This window comes from Curcuma longa, chromosome 16, assembly GCF_044706935.1.
Source record: "Curcuma longa cultivar G26 ecotype Majalengka, Jawa Barat chromosome 16, ITB_CL_G26_1.1, whole genome shotgun sequence".
Lineage (NCBI taxonomy): Eukaryota > Viridiplantae > Streptophyta > Magnoliopsida > Zingiberales > Zingiberaceae > Curcuma > Curcuma longa.
The window spans coordinates 10339556-10363849 of NC_133876.1; the positions used below are offsets into that span (position 1 = coordinate 10339556).

General features: G+C 35.4%; 2 protein-coding genes across 3 annotated transcripts; both read right to left on the minus strand.

The window, feature by feature from the left end:
• Nucleotides 1–481: 481 nt before the first annotated feature.
• LOC141847249 (golgin candidate 2-like) lies at nucleotides 482–6855 on the minus strand. Of its 2 annotated transcripts, XM_074735243.1 has the most exons (11): nucleotides 6766–6855; nucleotides 5810–6691; nucleotides 4356–4466; nucleotides 4137–4196; nucleotides 3748–3805; nucleotides 2748–2800; nucleotides 2495–2587; nucleotides 1512–1637; nucleotides 1050–1097; nucleotides 709–966; nucleotides 482–632 (listed from the first exon to the last, which is right to left on the minus strand). In XM_074735243.1, exons 1-11 carry the CDS (start codon nucleotides 6817–6819, stop codon nucleotides 567–569), a joined length of 1809 nt encoding a protein of 602 aa, XP_074591344.1. In that variant the 5' UTR covers nucleotides 6820–6855; the 3' UTR covers nucleotides 482–566. The 2 variants fall into 2 exon arrangements, with proteins under 2 accessions (XP_074591344.1, XP_074591343.1); XM_074735242.1 differs by having other exon boundaries at nucleotides 482–966.
• A 571-nt stretch (nucleotides 6856–7426) lies between these two features.
• LOC141847320 (translation factor GUF1 homolog, chloroplastic) lies at nucleotides 7427–24091 on the minus strand. The gene is made up of 22 exons (XM_074735333.1): nucleotides 23819–24091; nucleotides 22691–22867; nucleotides 21665–21751; nucleotides 21190–21246; nucleotides 20891–20956; nucleotides 20413–20475; nucleotides 20229–20273; nucleotides 20005–20105; nucleotides 17642–17738; nucleotides 16760–16831; nucleotides 14674–14828; nucleotides 14530–14587; nucleotides 14277–14357; nucleotides 14070–14156; nucleotides 12178–12249; nucleotides 11932–12066; nucleotides 11514–11587; nucleotides 10559–10646; nucleotides 9489–9566; nucleotides 8792–8867; nucleotides 8618–8658; nucleotides 7427–7861 (listed from the first exon to the last, which is right to left on the minus strand). The coding sequence occupies exons 1-22, from the start codon at nucleotides 24089–24091 to the stop codon at nucleotides 7766–7768; spliced, it is 2079 nt and encodes a 692-aa protein (XP_074591434.1). The 3' UTR covers nucleotides 7427–7765.
• Nucleotides 24092–24294: the final 203 nt, after the last annotated feature.

Here is a 24294-nt window from a genome sequence, read left to right on the forward strand (position 1 = left end):
GGATTGTTCTTGGGCATTGACGACGGATGAAACCACGAGGGTGGTTGATCTCGTGTGTTCAACCGAACAGGAAACAGAGGACGAACCAATGAAATCATTTAACAATTGCATGACTGTTGGATGACCCAGCTCTTTGACTGCTTTTAATTTCAGGAAATTTCATTTCACACCTCTAAATTTTATCGAATTTGAAAAGTACTCACAATCATGAGTTAATTATTTTTTTTAAAAAAACACAAAATAGATTTGGAATCCAATTAATTAGCTGGGAGCTCCAGTTACGCTTAGGGGCATAAAAGAAGAGAATCCTTTTAATATTAAATGAAAAAAAGGATAAAATAAATATGCAGCTATTTTTGCAAAATTGGAAAAAAATAAAATAAAATGCTTTAAGATTAGTGCAAGTAAGTGTCACGTGGATGAAAAGTTCATGGACTGCGATTCTTCCAGCAACAAAAATGCCTATATATCATTCATCAAATGTACAAAAAATATATATATTAAAAATGAAAAATAAAAGGATTTTGTTTAAGCAATATCATCATATCAAATGGCATAGAAAAAGGTCATTCAGGCGTTGGATGCGTTATTGATGGTTTCCAGAGAGAGAACAGCACCAGATTTAGTGCCATCTGAGATATGGGAACTAGAATTCAATATGAAGAACACCCAAAAATGGAGGCACAAGAGATAAAGAAATGCCAAAACCTGGGCCTTCGGGTTCCTTCTCAGGTATATCATGCCGATGGAGAATACGAGATCCAATTGTCGAAGAACTGATCCTAATTGCCTCTGCCCAGCTCTTATTTTGTCACTGATGATTACTGGTCGAAAAGATGAACTAGACGGTTGCCATATTCCAGACTCGATGTCGGCCATTTCGAATGAACCGGTTGCATCTGAATTTTGTGCGAAATCGGTTGATTGCAGTGGAAGTCCATCTTCGTCAAGTAATCTCGAAACTGTCTGTAAGGGATGATTTAGATCAGTGCTTGGTGTTATAACTGAATAAGTTCGAATAAGATTGAAGTTAAATGAAGTGAGCATACCTCGATCCTAAGCACCAATGTAGCTTTCTCAGAGGAAAGAGACTCAACCTAAAGGTAAAAGCAATTTTGGTTCCATCAAGACCATATCAACCATTATGCACAAGAAGTAATAAGATCAATAAAACTACGTCATAAATTATGAGTCGAATTTATGCCTTCCAATGGTATAAAAGATTGGGAAAAAATTATGAAAACAAAATGGGAATATCATTTCAGAATTGGATATAAATCGTTATCTCATAACCAGATAAACAAACTGTTCTCAATAGAAAATTGACGATGTTGATATATTGTGGGCAACATTAGAATGACAAGAACCAATATAAGTACTGCAAGACGAGAATGTCATAATGAAATTTTATTATTCACAATAATGTGTGCAAGGATTTATCTTTTTAGTGAGTTTACTACAAATCTCAAAAAGAAAACATGTGGAGTTTGTGTGTGTGTATTTGTACGGACCTGTGTCTGCTTCTGTATCAATCGATCGGTTAGTTGTTCGAGCCTCTTCTTAAGTTCAATCTCAATTTCAGTTGGGTGTGTGATGCCTCTTCTCATCATTTCCACATTCTCTTCCAGCATCTTTGCCTTCATATAGTTCGAAAAAAATAAATAAATAAATAAAGGGAGAAAAGTTCCAAGCAGAAAATGTGAAATCAACCATAGCCAGTTCACATCTTATTTATTTCTTAGAGCATATCAAATCTTATTTATACATTAGAACAAAAATAAAATGAAATCATGGACTAATAAAGGGAAAATCCACGAGAAACTTTTGTTTTCTCTCAAACAATTATTCATAAAGAAGGGCACATGAGTATATGGTTTTAAGGATGTTCTCACAAACACATGATTGATAGTCGAGAAGGGCACATGATTGATATATGGTTGTAAGGATGTTGTAACAAGCACAACTATTCAATATATAGCTTATGTATGTTCTTTTTTCGTTATATAATAGATGCAACATCAAAATTTACAGAGAATTTGAATGAAATTGATGAAGCAAAGAAACATGCGAGTAAAAAGATCTCATACAAAGATTAATCAACTTTAATTTTATTAACTAAAAGATACCAAAATAGCTACAAAATTCAATTGCAATTCAAAATGATTCCTTGTTTGCATCAAAAATTAAAAATAGTTTCTTACATGTTAAGATAGTTACATATAATTTGCCTTTCTTACACTTAAGATAGTTACATATAATTGTTCTCTTTTCATATATTCAATGTGTTTGATAAGCAACTGTTTAGTAATAGGTGAAGGGTATGTTCCTTGACATTAGATGGGTGCAACAGTCCCTAAACAATAGTTTGTTTCAAGTTCCATCAAATAAAAGGATGGCCATGGCCATGAGATGAGTTATTGCCACAAAAATTCTCACAAGATTTGATATGTCAGTAGCAATAACTGAGATGACATTCAGCTTAGAGAAAGTTTACCTTGTCCTTTAATTTTGACAATTTGTCACATACAAATGAGTATTCAGCATCAAGAATTTCTTGTTTGATTTGGGAGTTTTGTAATGATACTGCCTGAACAAAGGCGAAAGAAGATCAAATTCAAATCTTGTTAGTTTCATTGCAGAATACAAAAGAAGGCAAACAGAGGTTTTTGCAAGTTATGGAAGTTCATGAAAGAAAAGACATTTTCTCAGAAGTGAATGCTACAATTAGGTAGTTGTTGACATCTTACTTCGTCTAGAGAAGGGGAATTCTGTTGAATCTTCAAGATGCTCCTTCTTTGTTCTACAAAACAGAAACAATTGCTCATTTACACTAGAATAAGAGGTGGATTATTTTTTAAAAAAAAATAATGTCATTAAGGGATTCATTTTTGTGCTTCTGAGTATTCCACAATTAACATAGAACAACAGAAGATTTCCTTAAGCGGCAGACTAAACTTTGTTTTCCACACTTTAATTATATGGGAATGGATACAAGAGTGCCATCTTTATGTTCCTGCATGTGGAAATTCATGTTGCATGTGATAAGGAGGAATTTTTTATTTACATTTTGGATAGAATTAGGGCAATAAGAAAAGGAAGTTATTTAATGTGTGTTATATAAAGCTCAAGCTTCTCGAGTCTTCCAATAGATTTTAAGGTAATACAACATGACCTAAAATCTAAAAACTGCCAAGACCTTCAAAGATTGATAAAACAAACTGCAAGTCAAACAACTGACAAGAATGAAACAAACTGTCAGTATCCTGGTCGCAGCCACATCAACATTGAGCTTTCCTCCTTCTAACATCAGTTGGAGTATAGTTAATAGTATAGTTAATTCCAACAATTTAACCTTTGCTAATAGGTAAACGTTAATCTTTTAATGCACATGCTCCATGCTTGTACTGTGAGGATTCATATGGTAACGTACATGAATTCAAGATGGTGTGCCACAAGCTAAACGAAGGTGCTCAACTATGTGTTTGCATAGCCTTGCAAAAGTACAAAGCTGCATACTCATGCATAGCAAAAAGAATCAGGAAGAATTTTATATCATTACAACCTATCAGTAAAAGTCTGATGCTTTCCTAATTGAAATATATCAAATGGCTCAAATTTGATTTCATTCATAAAAAATAACTAACTAATTTCATATTAAAGATTAGTATAAACTTTGATAAGTTGAGATAAGTTAAACAAAGATAAAAAAGAAAATGAAAAAAACTGTGTTCTAGTTGAAAGGCCTACCTTCAATAGCAACCTCTTTTAGCTCAACTTGTTGACGAAGTTCTCCCACCTTAGTTACCTTTTAGAATAAAGTGAAAAGCAAAAGAGTGGTGAAATACAAGTGTTATTGTTTTAAGTATCAGCTAAGGCAATTAATTTTAGAGAAAATATGGTAATTACTCAACAAAATAGCCATAGTTTCCTGGATAAAATTTCAGACAAAGCTATAAATATACTATGTTTTACACCATCAAGAAACTAACATTCTGATAACCAATTAACTTGTAATTAGTGACTTCAGTAGAAAGGAGAAAAGAAAATTACTAGAACTTTTCCATGCTCAACTTCTTGCCAACGAATGTAAATAGCAGGAAACCATAAGATACATACAGCTAGAAGTGGAAACTTACTTCTCTTTCCAGCTTTATTTGAGCTGTTGCTAGAGCTGTAGCTAGCTCAGCATTTACAGTCTGCAAAAACCATTTTAAGTTTATCAGCGTAAACTTTTTTAATCGAACCCATTAATAACTATTCAAAAAGTGTAATACTATTAAGCGAGCTATGGATAGAGTGTGGTCTGATGGCATAGTAGACCAACAGATGCAGATGTTTCAAAAAAACTACACCACCTCAAGCTCAGCCAACCGAGTTATTGCTTCCATCATTGTACTGTTATGGTTCCGCTTCTCTCTTTCAACAGCTTCCATAGTTTGAAACATACTTATCTGCAATTCTGAGGCCTATAACAGAAATAAGAAAATGAAATAATAAACAAAATAATACAAATAAATTCTACAGAAGTAAGCATATTAACAGTTAATTGCAGAACTGTTTGATCAAATTGATAACAACATATTAATTTAACAACTAGTATTTAAAAGTTTTTCAATGCCGATTGGGTCAATCTTTTCTGTTTAAGACATTACACACATTAGATACTACAAACTGTCTAAGGCGCTCTAAAATCATGTATCACTGATATACAAGACCAGGAATTGGACAAAATCAGACCAGCAGAATATGAAAGTGTGGAGGCATGAATGCCTCGTTACATTCATCCATTGCCAGGACTGTAGCTAGCAAAGTAGAATCAAGTAGAGAAGACAGAGAGGAGGAAATACGGTTGTCAACTAGCTAAGTTGTTCCTCCAAATTCCATCTCATGTAAATGTTTACTACTGCTTCTAAATAATTTGAATCTGACAAAATGTTGATTACTTGAGTTGAGAACTCTTGATCAAACTTGTACAGGATAAATTTTTAGAGATATTGCTGAATTATTGACAATAAAGGATGCTAACAACCTAACACAACTAGGTAATTGGTTTTCTAGTCAACCTATTGTGTGATGAACTAGATGGGTAGGCTGGTTAATAAGTAAAACAAATGAAGTAAGGAACAATGGATGACCTTTACAAGCTAATCAGGCAAGAAAACACGAGTATTAATTCTAAAATAAACTAACTATTTACTGCTTCTACAGTTCTATGAGTCAAACAATCATTTTGAAAATGAAGATCAGGTAAAAATTTGATAGCAGAATGACCAGTGTTCATTTCATCCTATGTACCAATTAGACAACAAAAACCATGGAGTTGTAAACCAAGATTTCATATCTTGAAATCCAACATGAAACCTAGATTGCTGCATTGCCTATAGATATGAGAATATGATCATTTTCACAAATGATTTATCCTTCATTGTAAGTTATTAAATTAGTTCTGCTGAAGAAAAAAAAAGGTTGCAAATTGTCCTTTTGGAAGATTTGAGCCTCATGGCATGAAGAAATTCTTCGGTCAATCATGACAAGTTCACGTGTTGGGTTCATTGACAATCAAGATGTTCATAGTTAACCGAGTCTTACTATTTATCTAGGAAGTACAAAAAGGAAATCTCAAGCATTGCAAATAATTTCTAGACAGTCAATTACTTGTATCTATAAGATATCAACAGATTCAGCATGCTTTCATTAGCAAGTTATGCTTTGAATGATCTTTTGGTTCGAAACAACTAACTCTGAAAGTGGAGATGAAGAAGAATCAGCGAATTTAAAAGATAAGAAAATTAAACAGTGAAAGGGAAACCTCCTGTGCTTGTTTTTTTTCACGCTCCTCAAGTATTTTCTCCAAACTCTGCTTCTCGCCCTCTAACCTGGCAACAATATTCTCCCGTTCCCTGATGGCCTCAGCAGCAACAGCCGCCATTTTCTCAGCTAGCATTTGTTCTTTCTTTCTCCTCCTCTCTTCCCTCCTCAACCTTATTTCCTCATCTGAATCTGATGTCGAAGCCGAATCACTTGATTCCTCAGCACTCCCTGAAGAGCTTCTCGACTGAACATGAGCACCTGAAGAAGGTCTGACATCAATGTTCCTACTATTACTACCATCACCAGCTTCAGCACTCTTCTTCGCATCTAAGATTTGAGAATCTGCATCAGAACTACGAGACGGACTATGATCGCCAGCACCTCCATGGAATTCTTGCTTAAACAATTCCTTCGTCAAATCCAATAAGCTAGAAGACCTGCGTGAGGGCCGATCCCCATCTCCAGGTGCATTATCGGCAACAGATTCACCACGGGCGGCAACCTCTGCTTTCCCGGTAGGCTTGACGAAGCCACCAGATCCCCTACGAGCACCCCTGTCGACGGACGAGGCCAACGCAGCCGCCTTCCTGCTCCCTCCGGCGAGAGGAGCGCCGCGAGCGGAGTTGACCGGATCGGAGGAACTGAGGATCTCGGTCCAATCTTCGTCCGCCGCGGACGGCCTGGTAACGCTCGGAGACGGCAGCGCGCTGACCTGGGCAGCGACACCGGGCGAGTGCCACGGCGGCGACGCCTTCTTGGGAAGTTGGTACTTGAGGGGGCGAGACTGGTCGGCCTTCTGGGGGATCTCTTCGGGGACAGCGCCGGCGGGGGGCGCGGAGCCGTCGCCTTTGCCCAGCGACTCGGCCGCTTGCTGATCGATCTGAGGAGGAGAAGAAAGAAGAGATTTAGCGAAGAGATGGCGAGGAGGAAGGATAGGGTTTGCGGTGTTCTTGCCTGTTGGAGGATGGACTCGGCGACCTTGAGCTTGGAGGAGATCCAATTCGCCATGGTCGGCCGGTGGAGTATTGGAGGACCCTGGTTGTGTCCGAGATGTATGTATACGGCGGGTTCTCGCTCTCGCTCTTGTTTGGTGCCATTCAATCCAACCGAATCTAAACAAAGAATAATTTTGAAAATATATTTTTTTTAAAAAAAAAATACATGAGAAATATAGTATAACATTTAATATCTTGAATTTAACTATATAAATATGAATCCCACTGTATAAATATATCCATATTGAATTTCATATTAATTTTTCATATGTTTTGTATCATTATTTTTTTTAACAAGTTAAATAAATGTGTATATTTTATGAATTAATATTATTTACATTTTAAAACCAACTTTAGCTGGGATTTTGCATATCTTTGCATGAACTCTCCATTTAATTTGCATGGCTTCACTTGTTTTATTTATTTGTGGTTTTTTAAAATAGAATTTAGAGATAGTTTATGAACACAAAAGGGCTCCCATCCATATAGTATTGTGAGGAAAAATCTATTATACACAATTTTAACTTACTTACGGTAAGAGACTATTTCTGATATTCGAACCGTGACTTCTAAATCACACGACAAAGATGGCTTTACTTGGTGTATCAAGGTTCCCCCTTCATAGTTTATGAACAGTTTGTTCATTGTGAAATTGCATGATGAGCCATTACAATTTTTTGCTTACACTTGTAAAGCTGAAGTTAACAGCAAACAAGACGAGAACAATGGAAGTATGGATTGGTGTAAACGGAAGTTGCATTCAGCCAAACGACCTTCACCTTTAAGCTCTACTCGGTGGTGATCAGACGAGATTGCGCTGAAGAAGAAAGACGCTAAACGAGAGTTCTATACGGGTCCATGGATCATTCGATGATTCTGTGCTCTTGGATCGAAGTCGCCAAACAGGTAGGGAAGAAGTTGTGTGATTTGAATCTCCAAAAATGGAATGATGAGACACGTTACAACACCTCTTTTTCTAATCTCAGAACTGCCATGAAGGCCTCTTGCGGCACATCAACCTTCCCAACTGCTTTCATTCTTTTCTTCCCCTCAGCCTGAAAAATAAACAAAAAAGAAACAGTTCGTTAGCTATAAAACATACCGATTAATGGTAACTAATATGGGTGAAGTTCACCACAGGCTAAAAGGACTCCGGATAACAGCTACTCACTCATACAACCCTCGGCTGGCACAACGTAAAAACATAGGTTGATCTAGAGGAAATAGACAGAACCAACCAGAGTCTATATCGTTTCGGACAACATTTTCACGGTTCGCAGATCCCTTTAAGAGCTTTGTGCCAACTTTTGTAAAATCGGGCAACTTTAGCAGCTTCTAGAGAACGAGAGAGACAAAAGGAGCCATGTGCCCATAACTCTCCTACTCAAACTGAAGTAAGCATCTTGCCCACTTCAGGCGAGTTTATCTTGGCACAGATCACCTTTGATGACTTACATCCACCTTGAGCAAACTACCCTCACTCTCAATAAGCTATTTCAACCTTGGCTGAAGTGCATCCACTTCGGGCGAGTCATACTTCATCCAAAACTGTGGTGACTTCAAGCAAACTGCACAAGCCTCCATAGCTATGTTCTTGTGGTTTGAGCCTAATCAATATATTTGGAAGACTACTTTTAATTTGTTATAAAAACAACCATAACAATACCCAAAGTCCTAAATTTTGTAAGTTTTAGTCAAGGATTATGATCTATCAAAGCATGGGAATGGAGATAAAATCACTCCTGCAGTACCACAACCAATACATATTTAAGAATGCTTAAACGTAAACAAAAGAGAAAAAAAAAGATCACCTGCTTCTTAAGCAATTTCTTTTTTCTTGATATATCACCACCTAAAACAAAAATTGAAATTAGTTTTGAAGCAAATACATAGTGAAATCGAATTTGATTGTTCAACAAGAAGATGGATGTTAGATTGTCAGATAGTTATGAAACTGAGATGTCAAGTTCAAGAATGATACATACCATAACATTTTGAAAGTACATCCTTCCGAAGGGCAGATAAAGATTCACTGGCGATCACTTTCGTACCAATGCATGCCTGGCCATAAAAGGATATTTTGTGTAAGTTAGCAGCAGCACAAAACAAGATGAAAGGGAATTGTTCAAAGGTAGTCAAGACTAAAAGCATGTAGAGTATATCTGCAGCTGTCATGATAGATCACACAATAGTACTAGGATTTTTTTTCTAATTGAAAAAAAAATATTTTTTGAGTTAAAAATATTCATCAAGGAGTAACTCAGAACAACTCATTTTAGATTTAAGAAAAAAGGCAACAGGGATATTTCTTTTTTTTTTCAAGTTAAAATAACAATTTTTTTTGTTAAAAGAGTCAATTTGAGTTTCTTTACAATAACCCAGTTCAACTCAAATAATAATAGTAGTAGTAATAAATCTTTGTATAGAATTGGTTCTTACAAATCTGTTGATACTTCTTTTTATAAAAAATGATTAAGGTTTAGCCACCAAAAGATTTTTAAAAGAAAAAAAGCAAGATCTCACTAAAGCAAAGGTAATTTGAAAAAACAAAAAACTAGGGAGCATGATCGGAAAAACAGGTGCACCCATTCAGAAATTTGCCAAATTAAATCACAATCAGCAACATCGGGAACTACTTTAAACATGAAGTAGCAATGGCATGTAGAATTTGGTATATAATACCTGAATCGGAATTTTGAACATTTGTCTTGGTATAAGTTCCTTCAATTTCTGAGTTAGAGCCCTCCCAACAGCATAAGCCTGGAGATTTAGAATTTAACTCTAGGTTGGTAAGAGATGATGTGAAATTAAAAAAACAAAAAATAATACTGATGAAAATAAAAATGAATAATTGTTAACAGTAATAAAGGGTGAATTCAGAAGTGCAGAAATGTCTACAGCAAATTCATCCCTCACTGAACCGTTAACAACAGAGCAGTTGGAGTAAGAGGTAAAATGACACTAGTGAAACATTTAATTAAAGAAAAAAAATCAACCAGCTTAATGACATCCAAGGCAATAGGGCTCTATTGAAGCCATATTCACAAACATTAGCAGCTTGAAAATCTAATGAACACATTAACATATTATGTAGGATCCAAGTATGACCAGAATAGTCAAACCAAGTTCTGCTGATTGGCTGACTTGGTCTGATTTTTCAATGCATATAGGTAATACGAATATGGAATAGTACCCAAAACCGATACTTGAGCGTATCCATACACAAATTCAAGCTTTTACTTAATTTTACACCTTGCAAAAAGATAAATTGTAATCTTAAAAATTTTAATGTAGGTTAATCAAGTGTCGATGATTGGACAAAATTATTATTACAGTGAAATGACAATTATACAAAAAACTTTTTTTTTAAATGGCCAATAATTCTCTCATTATAAATCAAATCTCAAAACAGATTTCATGAATGCATTGCTTGAGTGGATGAAACTATATTGGATTCTCAAAACCAGATAATCAGATAAACGTGGTCCAGAGTGTCGGTTAAATTTATAATTGATGAGATTAACATAAAAGTTGAGGTTAAGTGTTTGACTTTCCTTACTTGATTCCAATACAGAGAAGCTTATATATATATGATTTTGGACAAACAAATCCGTTTAATCAACATCTAATCGTATAGATAATTTGCCTGAAGATTGATTAGCCTAAATTCCAGAAGAGAAAATTGAGAACATGTAAGAAACGAAAGCTTGCATTTACCAACAATAAGTGGAAGCATAAAAAATTCAGATCACCTTATCTTTATGCACAATCGTTGATAATGGTTCCACAGGCTCGCCATTAATCTGGACATCAAGCTTTACTAAGTCACTTTCCCTGTACCTGCAAATTGAATGTTTACCAAGCAGAAATATTTTCCTTTAGCCGGCTGAAATGCCATGAGTATATGAATACAATCGAATTTGATATGTGGACAAAACTTCAAGATTTGTGCTCCTTATATGCTCTTCACACACAACTTTCGCCATTGAACAATAATCGATGCAACCAATCAGGTTGTGTAGGTTGAAGGGATGGAGACTGCACCGTCATACAGGGCTGGGGCACGTCGACTTACCTGGATCTGCCGTCCTAAGTAGTTTGGTAGGGAATCATGTGTATGTTGGTGTGGATGAAAGTGACCACTTGGTGGATCAGTTGGTATTCAGGAGAGTACAACATATGTATATATGTCATATACCTAGGATATTCACTCAGATCAGAACTGGGTAATATCTTAGGGCTGTATGTTTCATACTATTTGATGATGTATATTTACCTTTCATCAAAAAAATTCAGGTTGTGTAGGTTTCCCAATCTGGGATTTCTAGGGAATGAGTTGACAATTTCAATCAAGAGCAGAGTGCCAACAAAGCATTAAGACCCAACTATTTGTATTTAAATGAGATACTTTCCCATCAACGCTAATTGAAAATCATAGTTTTAACTATAAAGAACACAGATTTAAGAATTAATTATGTGAACATGATGTTACTCATCAAACTGAGTATGTCATTAATAAATATATCTAAAGTATTCCAAGAAGAGCTTGACCATAACAAACTTTGTTCTTTGAATTTAACTATATAATTCCTTTTTCTTATGGCAATGAAAGAAACTTCATCTGTATGGGCTAGACATATCTGCTTTTAGTCACAGCAAAAAGATATCCTGAAAGGATAAATAAATCAGCACCATAGAGATGCATACCCTACAAAAGAGTATTCCATGCTAGCATATCCCTTGGTTCTCGACTTCAGTTGATCAAAGAAATCACCAACCATCTGTAAATGAAACAAAAATGGTGGATTCAGCGAAATCACCAACAATATGATATGTCAAAGTACAAAATTTAGATACTACCGCAGAACATCAGAAAATGCAGTGCCAAAGCAAATTAGAATCTTCTACAATATTAAATGCATGTTACATCATACAGTTTAGGCCCTATCGATAAAAAAGCTTCTATAACTATTTATAAACTATTTCAGTGGTACATGTGAGAACGCACAGGTTGGTTCCAGATCCAAAAAAGTAAACAAATAGCGAACAAGTTAAAGTATATAGAAAAACAGAAATATTACTATGAAGAGAGCATGTTAGAGTGGAAAACTGATAAATCAAATACCTCAGCAAGTGGTAAATGATAAACGAGTGAGGCTCTATTCTCTGTGATATAGTTCATTTCTTTGAATTCACCCCTTCTTTCTTGACCAAGTTCCATAAGAGACCCAATATATTCCTTTGGAGTAAGCATTTCAATCTAGAAACACAACCTTGGATTGATGACATGATTTGGAATATAATATAAAATGAATTATTTTGTTCAAAAGATTCAGTAGAAAATAAAGAAAGTGATGGGTAAAGGAACAACCTTAACAAAAGGTTCTTCGATGGATTTTCTCTTTCCAGGTTCTGGAAGTAAAGAAGGATTCGAGCACTCAATCTATACCCAAAAGTAATAATAAAATAAAACATTAAATTTTGCTTGCTCATGATATGAAGAATTTATGAGAGAAGCCATAAGTACTACAAATTCAGAATGAAGAAAAGATGCACAAAATTAAGACATCTTGTGGACAAGTAGGATTACATAGCCTTGTTCTTCCTTTATAGTGAGTTGACTAATAGAAAAACTTCACTAAAACCCATTTATTCTTCCCTCCTTGAGTTTGGCTACAAGTTACTTTTAGATACAATTAAAATTCTAACCCAAATGATGTAGATAAGTCAATTGTGTCATACTTGGCAAATATTTGTATTATCTAACCAGTAACCTTACTGTTCCATAGTTGGGGTCAGCCTGCAGTCCCACTACCATGAAAATAAGATCTCATTGTTCCCACTACCAATCATCAGATTCTAGATGTTCAAAACATAGGTTTGAAACAAATATTTCATTCTGTATTTTCAAATATGAGAATAATAGTGTCTTTCTAGCCTCAGGCTCCAACAATTTATAGTTGAAGGACCAGAAAGCTTTGTCCAATAAGTCTTCAAAACACCAATTGTGATAAGATCTGAAATTAACAGCACAATCCTTCTCTAGAAGAAAGCCAAAACGGTTGTAATGACTAGAATCGAGATCATTACTTACCGTACCTTGAAGCTTCCAAGAGAAGCTAAAATGTATTTTATATAACCATCCTGAATCCACTAATTTTCTAAAAAATCAAAAATACACCAAAAATTACAAAATCAACCCCATTCTGAACCCCACTTTCTACCATCATATGCCAGTAGTAAAGTAAAAAAGTATTAGCAAGACCGCTTATATGAAGGACCAAGCATGAGCTTTTATAATATGCCGGTATTAAAGTAAAAAAGTTTTAGCAAGACCAATTATAAAAGGACCAAGAATGAACTTTTATAATATAAGGTCATTCCCTATTCTTCTCCTCACATCAAGAATTTGGTTACCAGTACTGCAAGGTTTAAAAATGTGGACTAGTACTGGACTACTAGGTATGTGGAAGCTAGCCAATCAATTTCAGAGGATTTGGTTCTCTACCATTTGCCAGCATAGATGTTTATAAATGAAGCATCATCCTAGGAAAAACAAATTTTAGAGTCTCCAACATGTGACAATAGTAGTCTAGATACAAATTTCGACAGGTTCATGCCAAATAATACAACCAATACTCCATTCAACATCACAGAGAAAAAAGGGCAATATTATCACTATCACAATTATTCCCGCTAGTTATCTAGATACAGTATTAGATACTTGATGCCCAGAGGATTGACTGATATCTAAAACCGTGGATAGAAGACTACCTTAGAATTTTGCCACCCCTAACCAATGGCCCTAGCAAACTCTCTACATTTTTTTTTCAGAGTAAGTAATTTGTGTATGTCCTTCATGTTCACTATGGGTACCTTTTTCAGCATTTGTTCTTGGTCGAAGTTCTTTTTAAGCTAATCTATAGTCAAGAAACTGAATAACACGTACAATTAAGTTGTTTACTAATACGAAAGGTTATCTTATAATTTGACTATTTCAGAGGATTTGAATTATTTTTCTCATAGACAAGAAGTTCAAGCTTAAAACCTTAGAAAATGTTATCATGAAATCTCATGTTTATATTAATCAACCTTGCAGATTATAGTCTAAACTTTTTTGAAGCTTTTATATTCGACTAACAATATCTGATGGCAAAAAAAGTAAAATCGTAAAAGAAATTTAAATAGAAAGAAAACCTAATTGTGTAAGCACGTTATCCAAAAAGATATTCTATGAAATAGAGAAAGGATCAGGAAACTTACAGTTTCTCCATCCATACAATTGACTCTGTAAACAACACTAGGGGCTGTTGTTATCAAGGTCAGGTTATACTCCCTCTCAAGTCTTTCCTACAATATGTAATATAATTTATCTTATAAGTGATGACAATTTGCATAGGGAGAAAAGTGATACTGTTAAATGGCTTATGCAATTAGAAAAGGATATAATAACAAGAAGTTTGGCCGAACCTGAACAATTTCCATGTGGAGTAAACCGAGAAACCCACAGCGAAAACCAAAGCCCATAGCACTTGAAGTTTCAGGTTCAAACTACACTTATCCAAGTATAAACAGGCAATAAATTGAAAGGTCCGATGATAGATTTTACCACAATGCATATTGAACAACTAGGGAAGAAAGGGAATATATTTAAAAGGAGGTAGAAATCTAAAAGAAGATTCAAAATAATATCATAAACTTCTGCCAACAGGAAGCTATGCACCTTCAGTGCTGCATCATTTAGTTGAAGTTTTTCCAATGCATCACGCAACTCAGGGAACCTATTTAAAAATCATTGAACCAAGACTAACTCCTCAAAATTTGAAGTCAAGCAGGGAAGCTTGAACAGTATAGTAAAGGGTCATACTGATCAGCATCAACAGGAAACAGACCACAGAACACCATTGGTGTCGCTTCCTCATAACCTGGCAAAGAGCTTGCAGCTCTTCTTCCAAAGTGAGTGATTGTATCACCAACCCTGGCATCTGCAACTGATCTTATTGAAGCAGAAAGGTATCCCACCTATGAAAACATAATCATTAAATAGAATCTTTCAGTGTGCACACATTTCGTTGATATCTAAGAAAGTCAAGAAACATTTAGAAACAGTGGCTGCCAATATAATTCAGTTAGTAATCAGCGTGCAAATACAGTCAAAGAAATTTACTGCAAGTTCCAAAGAAGTTCCTTGAAGGCCAAACTCACACTGTTGAATGAGAGACCCAAGCCAGATAATGAAAATTGAAGCCACAGAGATGAGAATATCTGTGGGGCTGCAAACAACTCAACACAAATATGGAAGCAGAGACCAGATTTGATAGAGACTCAACAGAAAGTCCAGAAGTATCAAAGGAACATCAGTAAGACATGCAAATCATCGTTCAAGAAGCACTTGCAAGGCAAGGCATGATCATAGAAACAAGGATGACAGCATTAAAGAAGCAGGAGAGAACATGAAGTGTCAAAATGGCAGATGAAAGATGAGCATGATGGTTGTGTAAGTAAACACAAATACAGAGACCAGAACTGAGATAAAGAACACATGAGAGAAGCAGGCAAGGAGCAAATGGTTCAAGTTGCAGCAGGCCCAAAACTATCCACATGGCTAAATTCAAAGAGGTACACAGTACAGGTCAAATAAAAGAGGTCAGCCACTGGGTTCTTCAGAGTCCAACCTATAATATCTCCCGTTGCAACATGCGAACAGACAACATATTTCCAAGGGAACATAAGCAAGTAATTTAGAGATAGAATAACCGCAACAGATAAAACTGAATTAAACCAAGAGGTGTAGTATCGTCACAGAATTATTGTTTCTAATTGTCAATGCAACTCCTTGTCAAGGTATATTTGCTGACAACAATCATTTTCCTAACATCTCAAGCCCATCCATCTCAATTATGTGAGGCTTTACTTCTTTTATACAAGAGCCTCCCAAGCGGTAGCAAGAAAAATTTTATTTGACAAGTGGTCATGCATGTCTTAGCAAAATCACAGTGGAAAACAATAAAAAGGCTACTCCCTCTATTATTCTTACGAGTCATACTCACACGCAAGGTGAAAGAGCAGGGGTTCCCAAGTGATAGATGAAATTTTCATACAACTTGCTGTTCACAAGATGGGTATGAATTTCATTAGTTGTGACAGTGGAATGTATGCATCTGTGCCAGAAACTATTTGCAATTCCATAATTGGCCAAATGACTCAAGTGGTAAAACTAGGCACTAAAAACTTGTCAAATGCATTGCAAGCGTCAAACCAATCACTTTCAATTGAAAAATGTCTTGTCATGCAAGAAAAGTTGATGTATTGAAATATGAAAATAAACGAGGATATTTATGATATGTACACTTAGAAGGATCATACTTAACATGGTTCACTCATACCAAACTTGATGATTGACTAGCTACTTCCCCACTTGATTGTGTCAAGGTCCTTGTCGATGTAAGCAGCTACTCTCTTTATTCAAGAAGAACCCTATATTTGCATGTAAGTCTCCACCAGTCATTACTATGACAGAGTGGCGATAGTTCACAACCCGATATTTGTAGTTCCATTGAGATCACACACAAGGCAATTTTTTCTTGCCACTGCCACATTGAGTTCACCCTCACTAAATCTTTCCTTCAACTGCAACATCTGCATTACACTTGCCTTTGCCCCTCTACATCTTTCTAGTCTCCAATGTTTCCGTCTCACATATCTTTTATCATCTTTACAAAATCAGTTATCATTTCCTAAAATTCACTGCCATAAATTCAATAAAGATACCAAGATAACTATATAAGGTTGTCTTCAAAAGTTCAAATCACCTACCCATAAAACTTAGGTCAAATTGAATCAGCACTATCTGTGATGCTATAAACACTTGAAATGTTTAGTGCATAAACAGAAACTTTGATGGATACAAAAGCAGATACGATCTTGAAACACATTCTATAAGTGAAAATTACCTCACCGGCATATAGTTCATTGACTTGCATTTGATTGGGTGAGAGGACACCAATTTCATCAGCATAATAATCCTGAAATTTCATGGAAAACGGACTACAAAAAGTTCCAAAAGTAAAAAACTAGTAGCATGCACAGAAAAGAATTGCATATATCTGAATAGGTAATCATCCACCAAATAGTCTTTTGAAAGCTAAGGCAGATAATTCAATACCTGCAACTTTCTAATTTCTCCAGCTTACAAACAAGAAATAACTGGCAATGAGAATTATGTTCCATAAGTATAAGGAACTTTCTAATTCCTTTCTAGAAATTCTTTTTCTTTGATATTTTTTATATTAGAGTTCCATCAACTTGTTCGAAACATCCAAGTTGATGATAGAAACAGTCCCCCACCCCCTTAAGCTATCAGCACTATGACTTCTGAGTTTTTTTTTTCAAGTCAAACTTGAATACGTACTTAACCATCCTTTTTTTTTTAATATGAAAAGCCCTAAAGCCAAGTGAAAATAAAACCTTGTGAACAACTTGCTATAATGTTCAGTACAACTTCGTTATACCGATCTGAAGCCAGACAGATACTTACGGATGTTTAACCATGAGAACATGAATAGGGCATAACGAGTAAAATTAGATCATTAAGGCTTTCTGTTTTGATAATTTACCACTTAAAATCAAGCAAAATCTAGGAATTTAGTTAGTTTAGTAGGAAGTAACCTCTTTAGTATTCATCTTCACACCAAAAAGAAAGTCTAATGTTTACACATGAGCAATATCCCACTATAACTTGCAATTGATGGTGACATGTCCATTTATTGAGGCCAACTAAAATGTCCCTACATAAGCCATTTCAGTAATCAAAGAATGCAACATTGAACTTTTACCTTCCCACTGGCAATGAAATATATTCTGTCACCTTTCTTTATACTTCCATCAACAACACGAAAATATACAATCACTCCTCTGTATGGATCGTAATAACTGGAAAGGAACAAAGGAATAGTATTGGAATTAGCCATGTGAATTTGTAAATGACAGAAATTATACATCTCGCCACTTTGTCAATAGTCAAGAGACACAAGACCATTACCCAAAAGAATGACTTACTGGCAACAGCAACACAAGGAAGACAAGTTATTTTAAAAACATTTTTCACTGAATGAGGAATATGCAGCTTCTATGTGCAGTTTAATTATTAAAAAAACATTTAATTCATTTGAGGCTGTTTAAATTGAACTAAATTGACTTTGAATTCTAAGCTATCCTACTTGGTAGCAGTCAACTTGTATGTGATAATTTGAACACTTGTTTGCAAGTGATAAACACTTCAGAAGTTAGCTATTAATTAAATTCGTACATGATCTATTAATTTCAGGTTCCAAAAGCATCATACATGCAAAGATCAATGCAGGTCTATGTATCTAACCATGTTTTTCTGGTGCACACTATGGTATGTTATGTTTACCTTTGTTGGGGCAAGATGCTCAGACCATATGAAGAAAAACAAATGAGACAAGGTACAAGGTTGTCAAGGAGTAGCCTCAGATGAGAAATCATCCTCCTTGCTCCAATGACATTCATATGTTGCCTCAAGAAAATTGCATGTGGCAAATAATCTCATAGAATTTTAGCATTTGGTGGATTTGACTAGAAATTAACTCTAAGCCAAAATTAGTGACTATGAGATCAAAGTTAAACAATCATAATGCTCTATTTCTGAGATGTTTTGAAGTGATTGCCAAAGCTATCCAGTATACAATCCACTAGTCTTCCCTTAATCAAACTCAATCTTGTTACTAGCATCCATCTTCACATCAATTTAAGTACCACCCGTTGTGTGGTAGAAAGCTCACAATGAATGTATTTAGGCGCAAGGTGCAGCATCCAACTAATTATTATGGATGAATTTGGGTATTGCATAGAAATGTGCTGAAAACAGCACCGAGAAGAAGAGCAAGATGGAAGATGTGGAAGGAACTGGAAATGTAAAAGGAGAGGAGCATGAATGCCCAAAAACAGGTTGAGTAAGCAGAAGGTAGACAAACCTGAGGAAGTACAACTCAAGGTACTATAGTACAAGAGCAAAACATATAGAGTTGAAGCCCCCTAAACAGAGATAGCAAGTGTAAGGAGGAAAAGGCATCAATTCAATTAATGAAGGGAAGTGTCTATGAGAGAAGGTATGGAGTAGATAGATGAGTTGGAGGATGGATTAAAATGATGGGGAAGAAGAGGAGGGTGAGAAGAAGAAGAAAATGATGTTGAGCGAGGTGCACACAGGAACCACCTCCTACTTCCAAGCTTCCCTGGATTGGAAAAGGGCAACCTTCCACAACAGAAATATTATCTAGTTTTAGTATTCAATCAAAAATATTGTCAAGGAGTAAGTTTGTTTCTAGGGTTCTAATATTGATCCTGCTGGTATTGTCATTTTGTCAGATGGCTAGAATAACCGTTTATCAAGTGAGCCAAGACATATTAGCTGGTATTATATGACAGAGTAATGAAATATGAACATAGGTTCTCACCTGATTATTTCATCCAATACTGGTTCCTATTTGATTTGGTACCTTAAACCATGATTTATTCTCCTTATTGAAGTAGAACTAAACAACTTGATTTGGGCAGTTAGCTCATCCATCACTAAGATAAACAAAATGGCAGTAAACAGATAGGTTTATGTAATTTTACTTTGAAACTAGAACATAAGTTGGAGGAATGGTCCATTCACAATGTAAATGAGGTCAGTAATGAAATTCCAAGCTCAAATGGCCATTAACTTGGTGCAAGCACCAGAGTAGAGAAATAGCTTTTATCTACAAAATGGTTTTATTAACTAGAAAAGGAAAAGGGTATAGGGTTATGCCATTTGCAAGTTCCTAGAGCAAGCAGCAATCTCTCTGTTGGTCAGCAGACAAGCAAAAGAAAATAGAAGTATATTACATAATCTATAACAATTGACCTCTTCATCAATTACCTTCACACCCATGTCCGACATGGACACTCCAAGTCCAGACTCAACATTCCTCTTGATCATGTGTAAAAAAATATAGAAATACCATGTCAAACACTCAAATCGATGCCCATATTGAATAATCATACTCGAGTCCTAGTAACATAGTTACATTTTATATCATAATAGAAAGGAAACAAAGAGGACAAACACAAACAACAAGAATATTGAAAAAAAAGTAACAAACATAAAGAAAAATAATAATAAATAATTATGTTCAAAATCTGCAGTCACCTATCAAATATTAGAGCTCTCAGAGGGCTTTCTGAAGTATCCTTTGGAGGAGGAATCCTGGTGATGATAGCATTTAGAATTTCAGTTATACCAATACCCTCCTATAAACAGATCAACACAAGGTTAAGTGATCTAGATTTCTCATTGAAAAGAACATGGAACATCCTACTACAAAAATTATGACTTTTTATGATCAAATAATCAGTTCAGACAAACAAACAAACCTTTGCTGAACAGTGAATTGCATTACTGCAGTCTAGCCCAATAATCTGCAAAAGGAGAATATGAGAGATCATAGATAAAGGGTAGAGAAGTTTGTATTAGAGCAGTATCTGGAAAGTTCATTACAGGTAACTAACTTACTGAGGACAAGATTTAAGTATGAGAAACAAGCATTCCTTCACAAACCTCTTCAATCTCCCGTGCAATGCGATCAGGTTCAGCACCTGGTAGATCTATTTTATTCAAAACCTACATCAAGAGAAATACATTTTTTTCTGATTATGAACCTCAAATAAAGTGCATGTAAAAGGATAATCAACAGAAAATTCAATTAAACCTGAAACTTAATTATCTCTAAGGATAACTTCTTTTTTAAAGAAAAAAAATCAATCTCTAAGGATAATTTGTTGTTTCCTGATCTTAGAGATTTGACAAGCATCCAAGAAAGCCCCAATTTCGAACATTTGTTGATCATTCTTGACTGCAGTGTTTAGCTTCGGGTGATCCTCCAAAGGATGAGGGTGATATTCGAGAAGTAATATATTCACTTATTTTGGTTATTTTTCAAATTGGTAATCCAAGGTCAATGGTGACTTCCCTAGCAGACAGCTAATAGATGATCAATGGTGAAGCAAACATAAAGAGCTGAATGAGGTGATCTTACAGGAATTATCTCAAGATTGTTCTCCAAAGCCAGATAAACATTTGCTAAAGTCTGAGCTTCCACTCCCTAAAATGGAAATTATAAATTAGTAATCAAGTTCATAAACAAAAACTTTTACCTAATATAGAAACTGTTAAGCTTTTGTGGAATTGCTTAATGACAAATTGACAACAGCATAGAGAGGGAATTTTTAGGTCTAACTAGAAGCTTAGTACAACTATTATCGTCATTCAAGAAATTCAATACTTGCTGGTTGATTATATACTCTGAAATCTATAATCTGAAAGAGGAAAACGAACCTGTGAAGCATCTACAACCAAAAGGGCTCCTTCACAAGCTGCAAGGGAGCGAGAAACCTAGACACCAGAAAAGAAAACTGTATTAGTGAACCTTGCTACATGAATAGAATCAACATACTTGTCCTGCATAGAAGTCAACTCTCTCTGAAGAAAAAAATGTTCAGAATCATAACAAGTTGAAAGACTGATCCATTTTGTTTCAATAGTCAGAAGTAGATGCATGATTTACGGATGCAGCAGCGTGGAAAACATTCAGATCCTAGAAAGAGGAAAATTTATTATATAGTCACAGAATTATGGATATCATTATTTCCTTTAATCTGCTTGCTGATATTTCATAACAAAGCCTTTTAGAAACTCAAGACATCTAAATAGCGAAACTTCAAAGTAAAATTGCATGCAACATATAAGCATAAATGAATCAAAACATAAGTGTTAAACAAAAAATAACGAAAGGTATTTGACTTCAACATACCTCATAAGAGAAGTCAACATGCCCTGGGGTATCAATCAGATTAAGGCAGTAGGGTTCAATGTCTAATATATAACGCATTCGAGCTGCCTACAAAATGAATCATAGAATTTCATAACAATATGAAGATTATTAGTTTTGTTTGAAAGAAAAACAACAGGCCGAGATTTTTTGGCTCTTGCAATTTTCATTGAACTTTTCAAAAAAATATTTACGTATCAATAGATGGCGACTAGTGGGGCATAACAATTTGAGGTGTCATAGAATTTTCTTTTTTGATTGTAACAAGATAATAAAAGAGTATTAGAACCAAAGTGGTGACAAGCCATGCAACTATGACTACTTGACCTTGAGTACCAACTCCTGTGAGATAAACATTTTCTCTTTTGTCTTTCTCTAGTTAGGGACCTTTCTTTATGCAAGTAAAATTTTTGCCCAATAATGAACTTAGAACAAGAACTGTTGTCCAAGTTCTCAGTTTTGTGTATATATTCATGAGATTAGAATATGCGGTAGTTTGAGCAATCAGCATGAATCTACATGATGCCAACCAACAAACCATTTGGACGAAAATCATGCTCCAGTTTTATATATTACCTGTAGTGGCAATAGTTGTATTGTATGTTCTGACAAATGCAACCCCTCGTGGTTAACTCCAAGAAACATTTTACACAGAGGGAGAGAATAAGGAAATTTCAGATATCTCACAATTTATACAAATATAAGAATTGGCCCAATATTACTGTTTATAGACATGTATTATGTGAAGCAATAGTGGAGGCTTATAAGAAGAAAACATTCAGATATTAAATTGATAATTCAAATTAGCAACGAGAAAGCAACAATGCAAAATATATATCAGTAATTCTTCATAACATTTCAAAATCAAACATCTGAAATTTAACAATTCAAGGATTTGATTGAAATATCAACCATGAACAAAAAGTGCAATGAATTAACATCATGTTTTCTTTGTTTTTTCTTTGGTTCATTTTGTATGTCTAATCAAGATGATCAGACAAAGTGTACCTGTAATTTGATAGTAATTCCTCTTTCTCTTTCCAAATCCATATTATCTAAGAATTGTTCTTTCATGTCCCTCATTTGTACTGTACCAGTCAACTGCAATAGTTTATCCGCCAAGGTTGACTTTCCATGGTCAATGTGTGCAATTATACAAAAGTTTCTGATATTTGATATAGGAACCTGACCACATTGAAAAGAATAAAACTGGCATCAAATGGAAATTTCACAATTCTTTTTTCTTTAAATGGAAAAAGTAAAAACCAATAAAGTTTCTCTGAACATTGAAACTGGTCAAGTAGGCAATCATTATCTCAGAAGCAAAGCAAACATCAACAACTGTGTGGTAAGTTTTGCAATAAGGGAGCAGAATGCATAGATAAAAGCTTTCTGGTTTCAGCTTATAAGCAGAAAGCATGATAGTCTCAGTTAATTTGTTAATTTGGAAGTACAGTTTATGGGAACAAGGTTCAACATTCATGTAAAGAACCATAGGTTAGCAAAATTCTGCAGTAAAACTATGCAATGCTAGAATGTTTTCAGCCTTTATGTTATCAAAGATCAGCAATTAGAATAAATTAAAAACTTAAATTATGGATGTAAGTATTAGAATTATAAGGGATTTAAACTAAATAAAATAAAATAATTTATATTTGAAATGCAATTTTATTAATATTAAAGGAAAAAAGTAAGGAATAAAAAATTCAACAGAAAGAAACTTGTTGAATGGAACTAATAGAAGTTTGTTATATGGCTGAAATTGGTCTGTCAATTTGTTTCCATGCAACGCATACCCAATTGATCTGGGAGAATTAGCATGTAGCTACTGTTCTGATTTTGGAACTGCAAAATGCTGTATTCTGCCAAAGTGAGATTTGACACGGACAGAATTGAACCAGGGTTCCTTCTCTGCGGTAGGCTTCATTCAGTGTCATGTGGAAGTCGGCATTCACATTTTGGTAATGCATAAGAAAATTAAGTTTACTGGTTGAAGTAGCATATTCAGAAAATTTGGGTTTTCTAAACGTTACAAAATGTCAGGGTAAAGACTTAACAGATCAAGGTCATGTAGAATTAGGAGCCCAGCAAAGGATCCCAACAGCACAAATGCAAAACAACTCGTCGGAACCGTACCTTCAGCAGACGGTCTCGACCAGGGTCGGCGACGTTGGGACTAGGAGCATCGGCGGATGCCTTCGATTCTGTCCCAGTGGCACGGCAAAGGACGCGGAGCCTCGGTCGAGGGCCGGAAAATCCGGCGGAGGGCGAGAAGTTGAGTGAGCATGAGCAAGAGACGAGGCCGACGGGGATAAGGGAATCGGAGGCTGGAGAGCGCCTCCGGCGCTGCGGAGGAGCGGAAGTCCGGGGGACGAGGGCGGCCGGGCGGCAAAGAGTAGCAGCGGACATGGATTCGTCGAAGAGGGAGCGTTATCCACCGCGGCCGGGGAAATTGAAGGGGATGTGTTATTGCATAAATACTCGTTTTTCTTTAGGCCGCACGAACTGGAGCGAGGAGAGTGAGATGAGGCGATGTGATTATTACTGATTACATCGTTATATTTTTGTTGGACCAAAAAAATATTATGATTTTATTATTGTTTTTTTAATTA